This window comes from Cibotium barometz, chromosome 16 (genome assembly GCF_041138505.1).
Source record: "Cibotium barometz isolate CiBa-2024 chromosome 16, ASM4113850v1, whole genome shotgun sequence".
NCBI lineage: Eukaryota > Viridiplantae > Streptophyta > Polypodiopsida > Cyatheales > Cibotiaceae > Cibotium > Cibotium barometz.
This window is the reverse complement of record NC_141061.1, coordinates 24727102-24737685: the sequence shown is the minus strand read 5'-3', so window position 1 is coordinate 24737685 and position 10584 is coordinate 24727102. Positions and strand designations below refer to the sequence as shown.

General features: G+C 44.2%; 1 protein-coding gene across 5 annotated transcripts in view; it reads left to right on the top strand.

The window, feature by feature from the left end:
- Nucleotides 1-322: 322 nt before the first annotated feature.
- LOC147630481 (UDP-glucose 4-epimerase GEPI48-like) overlaps nt 323-10584 on the top strand; it is a 30137-nt gene continuing 19875 nt past the window's right edge. For 2 of the 5 annotated variants that reach the window (XM_086810365.1, XM_086810363.1), the window contains exons 1-7: nt 323-416; nt 711-752; nt 1221-1557; nt 2258-2307; nt 7982-8117; nt 8280-8381; nt 8466-8693. In XM_086810365.1, the coding sequence (XP_086666491.1) occupies nt 1333-1557; nt 2258-2307; nt 7982-8117; nt 8280-8381; nt 8466-8693 (741 nt within the window). In that variant the 5' untranslated portion in view covers nt 323-416; nt 711-752; nt 1221-1332. Of the gene's footprint in view, nt 417-480; nt 557-710; nt 753-1179; nt 1558-2257; nt 2308-7981; nt 8118-8279; nt 8382-8465; nt 8694-10584 lie in introns of those variants that run through there. The other 3 variants (XM_086810364.1, XM_086810361.1, XM_086810362.1) reach the window with 3 other exon arrangements.

Below are 10584 nucleotides of genomic sequence, written 5' to 3'. Positions count from 1 at the left end.
CCACTAGATGATGTGAATGTGCCATTTGAGCAGTAGCAAGGTGACTGGACGATTGGAGTTTTATTCCCATCGCCACCGTCCTCGTGCCACTTTCAGTATGTGAACCTGCCCTTAGTTTATAAGCAAGCTTTAGAGGTGTGTGGTGCATGGTGCTCTAGTGGAAAAGGTGTTTTAAATAACACTTTAAAGATTGTGTGGGGGTAAATTCCAAGTCAGCACCGATTTTTGACACGCAACACGTCGGATAGCTTGCCGATGTGGACGCCGCCACGTCGGCATACTTTTCTTCAAAAGCCGGAACTTTCTTCTCACCTTCAATCAAACATCTTTTCTTTTTCATGCCCACCAGCCTATTTGCTTTGCTGCTGCTGCCGAGTCTACGCGCTTTGCCCTTTCGGAATCGCAGAAAAACAAAGGTATTTTTCCCAACAGACTCTTCTGCTAGGGTTTTTTGCAATCGATTGAAGCACATGCGCTCTTTTAATCGATTGTTTTGATGCTTTTTCTGTGGTTTTACATCGAGGGTTTTTGGGTACTGATTAATTTGAGAAGTTTGGTAAGAGTTGGGTTTTCTGCTAATAACTGAACATTTGGAGGGCCTACAGGGTTGCATGCGTTGTTAGAAATATTCTGTTCCTAGTTATAAGCAGCTTTAGCAACGCTGTGTAGCTGTGCAAGGGTGCTGTTTCTTACGCTTTCACGTTTTTCAGGATTTTAAACATTCATTTGGGCGGGAAGACTTTGTCCAGGAGGTACGCATTTTCTTGGAATGGGTTTTGCAAACGCATTAATCTTTTTTGTTAATTCTTTTGCCATTTCTTGAGTTTTTTTTAATAAAATACGATAATATTTGCATCATTGCTCTTTTGGCCTAAGTTTTTGAAAGTCTGTTCAGTCAATTGGGTTAAATTTTGATATGTGAAAGAGTTGTAAATAATAATTTTAGAATCTTTTAAGTGAAGTAGGTTGCCCTTCAAATTTTGTATTCTGGTTCCTATTCTTGATATTTTCGGTAAATAAAAAATGGCATTTTTTATATTTTTTTCCTCCAAATATTATGGCTAGTATGAAGTAGGATTGGGCCAGTTTTGTTATATTTTTTTCTTCTGAAAGCTTGTTTATGACCAGACTTCTGTTGCCAAATTTTTTTTTTATAATAACGAAATCTCAGAATTGAAGCAAAGAGAGTGATTGTGCAATCATTACATTTTGCACAGCAGTGCACGCCTAACACGCACCGTCCGTGCCGTACTCCACGAACAAGGGAGCTACTCTTCTTGTCAGCCACAAAGTTTAGCAATCCCTGCCTTTAGATTTGATTCTGGTGTCAACATGAGTCACGTGTTTCGGGAGATCAATCGGGATCCGGATTCCGATGAGAAGTTCATCCTTGTCACTGGTGGAGCTGGCTACATTGGTAGTCATACCGCATTACAGCTCCTCGAGGCAGGCTACAAGGTAGTTATCATAGATAACCTCGACAACTCCATGGAGGATGCTGTCAAGAGAGTTGCAGATCTAGCAGGGAAAAACGGGCATAACCTGTATTTTTTCCAGGTAAAGAACCGGTTCTAAAATCTGAACTGCTGAATTACATATATATTAGTTAGAAATATTTATATAGTTATTTCAAGTGAGAAAAATTATAAACGTATATACATTTGCTAGCCAGTTGATATTGTGCTAATTCTTTCTATCTTTAGCGGTGCATTTGCCCTATCAACTACTTATTTGCTGTATTAATTCTTTCTATTTGCTACTTCCCTTAGTGCTAGGCTTCATTATGGCTGAGTGTGCCTTGCATCTCCAGAGGTTTGATAGAAACTCAGTACGAAGGGCTTTGTGTGAATATATGCTCTTATGTGTGTGTGTGTGTGTGTGGAGTGTGTGTGTGAGAGCATATCTTGATACAGAGTTCTACACCCACTATTGGACACTGATGACGTTAGTGGGGATGTCGTAGTATCTAGTCCATACTATGCATAATGGAGTTGATAGTTATATAGTCTTGTGGGTTGACTACCATGAGTATGTAACATGCACGTTCCTAAAAGGTGAATTTGGGCATGTTCCTGGATTCATCTAGGTATATATATATATACATTTAAATATCATACAAGTACATTACATACAATGTACATACATACATCTTTATCATATGTATGTATGTCATATATATACAAGTAAGTATGTATACATGTATCTGCTTTTTGGACACTCTAAACATAATTTAGAACTTTGTTGGTGACGTTTGCAGGTAGACCTGCGAAATAAAGACTTGCTGGAGAGGGTCTTTTCTATGGTCAAGTAAGCATTTATAACTTTTTAGGAATAATAAAAACTACAAAGAGTCTTGGACAAAGTAATGGAAAAAAAGAAAACAAGAATGATCCCAACATCATAGGATTAGTTGCATTCCCCACACAAACACTCCACATACGTCATTCCATTGTCTATCTTAATGCCATAGTCACCAAGCCAAATTCTTTCCCACCTGAGGATGGCATAGGATTGCTCCCTCAAGGATGGTGTAACCTTTTATTTGATCAAATTGCTTAGCCCTGTGAAGATGGCCAACTAAAGTTTGAACATTAGAGTAGGTTCCATTCATGTTGGTTATCAATGCTCCACTCTTATATTGTAATGTCCGGTCTCCAGCTAGTTCATGTATGTATGGTCCCTATGCCATGGCTAAGCATCCTGAGCGCTTGGACATGTCCGTATCCACACACAATGGTGGCCTAGAAAGCCATATGGTATAGAGATGGCTTAAATAAGATTTGGCACAATGTCAAATAGGCTACATGGTAGATTGGACCAGTGTCCCATAATGGTCACATGTGGGGTTGATAGGCTTTACTCCTGGACACTTTGTTCAAAGGTTGTGGGGCTTAAATGGCGCCCAAGATGAGCTCGGATGGGTGGGGTAGGTTCAACACCGTGAACGGTGGCGTCGACTATGACTATGACCATGTACCAACGTGGTCTAGTCATGCCTACCCCACATCTCCAGGCCTTTATAGAGACACTATTAGCTCCACATAGTTTATCAATCATGATTGCTAGTTTACTATTAGCATATAGTCCCTCATCTTAGCAGTTTTAGAAGCCATCGAAGCTTCCTTCATAGGAGCACATAGGTGTGGACCTTGGCCAACCATTTTATCACATTATTAATATAGTATTGTTCTCTATATGTTTTATTGTGCAATTTGAGTTTAAACTTTTGTACTACGAAAGATCCTACTTGTGAGGGATTTGTATACACCACACATTGTTTCCTCTTACATGGTACCAGAGCTTTAGCTTGGTACAAAGCTTCTTTGCTAGTTGTTGTCTAATAGAGGATTAGGAGAAATAATTGCTTCCTCTAGGCCTCATCACTGCCTTTAAATGTTGATGGGAAAGCTCAACGACACTAATATCCTCTTTGAAAGTTCAAGCTAAAGGTTATCCTTTCCTCCTATGAGATTTGGAACAATTTTATCAATGTTGATGTTCACCCACCACAGAACGGTGGATTCATAAAAGAGCCAATCCATCCGGCCTTGTATCCTAGCGAGGGGTCTGTCCCCGGTCTCTGGGGGGAGCCTCTTGAAGTTGGCCCACTCTCCCAAAGACAGAGCGGGTCCTCCATATCAATGGCTGGCGGAACCTCTTCTCATTTGGCTTGAGTTGACCCCAAGCTTTGATCAAACTGGTAAGAGACGGGTTGCGGGCTGAAATCCAAGCGTATAGGAAAGCCTTCCAGGGCTCACCCCCTCGCTGAAGGCCTTGAACAATGAGCGTTTTGCCCAGAAGGGCTCTGATCAATGATAGCCAAACTCTCACAATCTCGAGGCTGAAAATTGTAACTAAGAAGCTAGACAATCTTGCAAGGGGGTTGGATCATAGTCACAGGGGACGGAAGGGACGAGTGCTTGGAACGGAGGGACGCCGAAACGGGACGGACCGGCGACAGGGACGGCAGGGGACAGACGGACGTCCCCTAGGAAGCGTCACTCACAGGGGACGGGGATGCCTCAGGAACGGGGACACCGGTGGGGGACGGCTCTGTGGGGGGACGGCAGGGAGCCGTTTATGGCCGTTTATGGCTGTTGGCTTGGCCGTTTATGGCTTGGGCCTTGGCCTTGGCCCTTGGCCCTTGAGCCTTTGAGGCTTGGTCCTCTCTCTCTCTCTCTCGCCCTTGAGACTTGCCTCTCTCTCTTGTCTATCTATATAAGAACAAGCCTCTACAAGGCTACAAGCACACACAACTTTCAAGCTTTCAAGCTTCTTCTAGCTTCCAACTTCCAAGTTCCAAGCCTCTCACACAAGGCCCGCGGGCTGCCGCCCTACTATCTAGACTCTCTCTCTCTCTCTCTCTCTCTCTCTCACCTCTCCCTCAAGCCTCTTGAGTCTTCCAACTTCCAAGCCTCTAGGCTCTAGGCCTCTCTCTCCCTCTCTCTCTCTCTCTCTCATTCCTCAAGGCTCAAGAGTCAAGCCATCTTCAACCATGGCATCCTCCTCACGTGCCGGGGCTTCCCGTAGAAGGACATGGGATGGACATGGTGGGAGGAGGTTAACTACACCCCATCTGCTCATGGAGGCGGTTCTCGGCCATGGGTATGCAAGCTTTGTCCGTACCGGCGAACGGGTGGCGTTGACAAAGTGCGAGCCCACCTCTTGCATGAGAGTGGGCATGAGGTGAGGTTTTGCACGAATGTCACGCCTGAGAAGAGACGGGAACTTCTTGACAAGCTTAGCGTCTACGAGGCGGTCGAAGCGACAAGAAGGACACCACGAGTGGCTGTGGATCCCGCGACGATGGGGAGAGGAACTCAAGCCTCTACAATGGAGTCATGTGGTGGATGGGGATCGTGCACACCATCACCTTCACCATCAAGTTGGAATGTTACTCCATCCACGACGCCGGCACTCTCCATCTCCACGGCCTCTCAACCATTACGTGGCCCACGATGACAATCTACACTTGGGGAGAATTGGAACCCCAAGTTGAAGGAGGAGGTGGATATGGCGGTGGCCCGCTTCTTCTTCCACGACCACATTGCCTTTCAAGCGGCTAGGTAAGTGCAATCGATCATTGCCAATTCATCATTCATGTTTTCATCATCCTAGTCCCCTTCTCATTAGTAAATTACTTTCTTGAATAGGTCGGAATACTTCAAGGTCATGGTTAAGAAGATTGGGGACTATGGCTCAACCTATATGCCCCCCTCATTCGAGAGCTTGCGCACTACATTGCTCGAGAAGGAGAAGCGCATTGTAGAGCAAGCGGCCGACAACACAAAGCGGCAATGGGAGAGGAACGGAGTCTCCCTCATATTGATGAGGCAAGGGCGACAAGCATGAGGAAGAAGAAGGCCCTGCTGGGGTCCGCCCATAGTAAAAGAGATGCTTGAAGTCCTGGCACGTAGTGGAGCCTCAAGACTAGTGCCGTGCGGCTAGCTTTAACAAATGCATTGAATATGCTATAGCTAGATGTGGTGCAGGTAATGCCATAGCAGATCCGTCTTTTTGTGTTATCAACGAATTGAACGATTACAATCTTAACCTAAACCTTAATAACCCTAAGGATTGATTCACACACCAAATTTACAAACCTTCAAAATCATGAAAGTTTTCACGTGAAATTCGCATGGGTCCTCTACCTAGCTACGGCCAAAATGAGTTGTATATTTTTCTCTCTCATGTGCCCTGAAATAGCGGGCAAATATAGGCTTTGGTGGGAAAGCCATGGATGTTGATCATTAATTTTTGAGACGGGTGCCCTGCCCTTGCATAACGGTTTGTAAAATCATCTCATCCAGATTTACGAGGGCAACCGTGCCCGAGCCTGCGTGCTCAAAACGAAAAAAATTTGTAATCACCCATTGGTATGAGGGTTGCCCTGCCCGAGCTCACCTAGAAGCTCGAAATGGTTGTCGTGTGATGTGTGCATGAGCGATGCACGTGTGAGGTGCATGCATGCGCATGGGTTGGTTCCCACTCGAACTTCCATGTTCAAATCGGACTCAATGGTTCTGCTATGAGCGAGTCGGCTCAAAATGGACTAGGTGTCTAAGATGGTAGACACGCGCACACATGTTTGGTTGATGGACACTCCAATGTATCATTGAGGGGGAGTGTTGAGAGGTAGCGATTGCGGTTGTGCAATGCTACATTGATATGGGTGATGGGTGAGTTGTGGAACACCTCGATTAAGAGGGGGTGTTGAGAGATGTAATCGCGGTGTTGTGTGTATGTGGGAAAGCACCCTAAAGGTGCAAGATATTGTGGCAAGATAAGAATGCCACATGTAATATTGAATGGTGTGTGAGTGTTGACCAAAAGAAGTGGAAAAGGGAGTGCCACATGGATGATGACATGTAAAGTGGGATAAGGCTAGAAAGCCTATATCATTGTATGGTTCATTTGTAATATGCAATAGAACTTGTGTTGAGTGTGCAATCTCTCTCTCTCTCTCTCTCTCTTATGGAGTTCTTAGTGTGGTTTAATCCATTTTAATTATGTTGCTTAATCTATGTCTATCACCATGATCAATCCCATTTTTTGGATTCTTAACATTTTGGACTCTTACCATGAGCCCTTTGGGCTGAGATTTTGTATGTTAAGAGCATTTCTTATAAAAATGATACTAGGCTTCATTATTAGGGTCTCAAGTGTATATGCATGGCTTGAGGGTAATGGTCATTACCTTGTATGTGGGGATAATAAAGCATAGTTTGAGATCTATATGATAAGTTTGGCATAGATTTTGCCACGTGAAATGGTATGCATATGTGAATTTAGTTTGGGTTCAGTTCTTACCTGAAGATTGTAATTAAATTGGGCTGTGGACCATGGACTTAAGACCTTGATGAGAAGGTCATGGTTTTGGTGCATGTTTGAGTGTTGCAAGTGCATTGCTTGTGCATAAGTATGGAGTTGAAGAATGTATATTCTATGTTCTTGGGGTGCATTAGGAGATAGACGGTTTGCAAGAGTAAAGGATCAAATCCTGCTGGCATAAAGATTGCAGAATTAATTTCAAGGCAATTTGTGGGTTTACTGGCTATGAGGATTGATTATTGTTAAGGGGAGAGAAGACAATGGAGCCGATCTGGACAGTGATTGAAGGCCAATCTTTACAATCTAGGGGTTGCATTGTTAGCCATGGATAACACTGTTACTATCCAGAGGAGTCCTTGAGTGATCAGGCTACCTCTTATCTAGCAGCCTCAGTTAGTGAAAGCACCGGATAGTGCACCCCTGCTTGTCCACCAGCATTTCAAAATGTGACAGTATTACTTGAGATGCTTTTAAAATGAGGTTGCTTTCTGCTCCAAAGAGGATTCATCTTTTGAGTGCAGCAACCTTCATTGAGCTGCTTTTGTGATGTGTGTATTATTGGCTGGGGAAGGTTTGAAGTACACACATTGATTACTGTCCTTTTCTGCTAAGGAAGAAAGGAGAAGACCTGTTTGCTGCAGGAAGTTTGCCTAAATCACTGTTCCATGGAGAAAACTAGCAAACAAGGGAAGGTAAAGAAAGATGGGAGATTCACAGCAAAGTGTTAGCTCAAATGAAAAGGAAGGGAAGAAAGTTGGCTTGCACAAGACACAAACAGAAAGGGGGTGGACTGTGGGCAGGGGGCAAAAGGGTGGAGAATTATGTATAGAGAGGTGGCAGACGGCAAGAAAAATTGTAGGAGCCTTTAAAAAGCATGGAGGATGAAGGGGGCCAAAGCATTGCGGCAGCAAGAGGGAAAATTTGAAAGAACAATTTTAACAAACAGCATGTAGAGAGAAAGGAAAGGAGGAAGGGGGAGAGGGTTGTGCTGGCAATACTAGCAGGAGCATGATAAGGGAACTAGCAAGTCCCTTTTGCCTTTTGCCTTGTGCATGCCCTGACGTTTCTGGCTATGTGTGTGTTTGCAATGATGACAAAGGCTAATCAAATCTTAAAACGTCTCATGACCTGTAGGCTGTTATTCTGGCAGGTTCGATGCGGTTATTCACTTTGCAGGCTTGAAAGCTGTGGGTGAGAGTGTGGCCAAGCCATTGTTGTATCATGGGAACAACCTTATCAGCATGCTCAACCTCCTAGAAGTTATGAATAACCATAGCTGCAAAAAGGTGAGGCCTTTATAGGTTTCTTTCTGCTATTAAGATAATGACTGCATTCTTTGTTTCTTGTTATTCTCCATGGGCCGTCGGGTCCACTCATCACTGCTTACGCATGCTGCACACTGGGATCCATCCGTGCTCTGTGCTTATGATCTCCATGAAACATGGCAGCTTGTATTTTCTTCGTCTGCCACTGTTTATGGTCAACCAAAAACTGTTCCCTGTACAGAAGAATTCCCATTATCAGCTACTAATCCATATGGGCGTACCAAGGTATCTAAATGTATTGCATGTGTAAAGAATGTCTATCTCTTGGGTGCCATTAATGGCTTGATGGACTTATACATGGACATGCAGCTATTTATTGAAGAGATAGCTCGTGACTTACAAAAAGCAGATCTTGACTGGAAGATTATCCTTCTCCGATACTTTAATCCAGTTGGAGCTCATCCCAGTGGGCTGATTGGAGAGGATCCGAGGGGAATTCCAAACAATCTCATGCCATTTGTACAACAAGTGGCTGTCGGCCGGCAAAATGAGTTGGCAGTTTTTGGAAATGATTATCCCACAAGGGATGGCACTGGGGTATGAACTCTCAATTACTCATTTTTTCTGTTCTTGAAATACATTACTCCCTTGTAAAGAATAAAAACAAAGTATAGAATAAGATGAATATCGGAGAACAATGTTACCCTTTTTGTGTAGTTCACTGAACCTGTGCTAACTCTCCTGCTTTCTTCCCCTTCTAAATGCAATGCAGCCTTAACGTTGCAGCCCATGCAGCTGTGCACTGAGCACCTCTCTCCTGTAGTAATCAGGACTCTAGAGCAGGTTATGACGTACAAGCTTTTGAGCCTCTTAGCCCTTTCTTTTGGGACTCCTTCCATGGCTGCTGTTTCCTTGACCAAGAACAAGTTTTCAGCAGGGGGGTAAGTCAATTCTTGACTTGTGGATGAGCTGGTTATGGTATTCATTAGGAAGCCTTGGAAAGCAAGCTAAGAAAGGTATCAGTGTTTTGAGAGAAGCCTTGGAAAGCAAGCAATAACATGATTCTGGTCCTTCAAGAAAGGTATCAGTGTTTTGAGAGAAGCCTTTCGAACTCCATCTTGCATGCTTCATGCTGTACAAGCTGGATGCTATGGTGTGTCCAAAAGGTGAGCTTTCTGGTGTCTTGTTCAACCCATGGATCTCCTAAAGGAAAAACCCAAGTGATTAGTACAAACCCCCTAAGAAGGGTGCAGGCTAGCTCACCACCCCACTGTAGGTCCTCGTCCGCAAACCTCCCTTGAGCCAGAGGCTAAGGCTCCAATCCCACAAACCATGCCAGTCAGCACTGGTATACCACAAAAGCCTACCTGTTGAGGCCTTCGGCATGACCGTCCATGATTCATTGAATCCAATCACGTTCCCGACGGTAATCCTGGTCCATCACAGACCATAGAGTGAATAACTCTTTGTAAACAATAATAACCCAAGCCTTACTTCTATAGTGGCTATTGTTGCTGTAAATAACGGTCCAGTCATAAATAGCCAGTATACTTGGTATTATTAACCATGAGCCTTGGCCGCTTGTATTAGCTTCCTCTAATCCTAGGGTACTGGATTAGACCACTAATCCTGAAGATTAGTACTAGGTATGCAACACTTGTATTGGTGCGGGAAGTTAAATCTTTGAGCTAGGAAGTATTCGCTCCTCCCATCAGTAAAGAAAGATATATGTCCCTGATGAGAGAAAAAAGGAGGGGGGACTCCCTCTATGGTTCAAACTCCACCTTGCATGGTTCACGCTGTATGAGCTACATGTCATGGTGTCTTGTATTGATGCCGAAAGTTGGATCTTTGAACTGGTAAGATTGTGTTTCTCTTCCCATCCTCCCATCAGTTAAAAAAAGTACATCTCCCTGATGGTGTCTTGTATTGGTGCCGGAAGTTGGATTTTGAACTGGGAAGTATTGCACTCCTTTCCCATCCTCCCATCAGTAAAAAAAAGTACATCTCCTGCATGAGATAAATTTCTAAAAAAGGAGGGGGGCTCCCTGGGATGGTACCTGGGATCTGCTACACTGCTAGGCTGCTGATCATCTCCCAGTTAAGTAGCAGGATGTGGAAGTAGCCCAGTGAGTCACGGGCAATATTGCAGTCATCGTCTGGTAGGTGAAATGTATTGCCAAACCTGTAGAACTCTAAGGATAGGGCCCGACATGTCCTGGGTCAGCCAATGTTGCTGGGTGTGGGGGGTGATGCTTGTCCAAGGTGGACAGGTCTGCAAAGGAGAAAACGGGGTGGGGCTGGTGCGCTGTAGGGCCCAGTAAGGTCCTCCTAGGTGAGGTTCAGGTGTCTTATCATGGTCAAAGGGGAAGGTCTTTCAGGAGACTGAGGACAGGGAGTTTGTCAGGGGAGAATATTGCCATCTTCAGGATTTCATTGTGCTTTTTCTGGTGGGGAGGTTGACTTTCTTTTTATTTAGCAATATTAC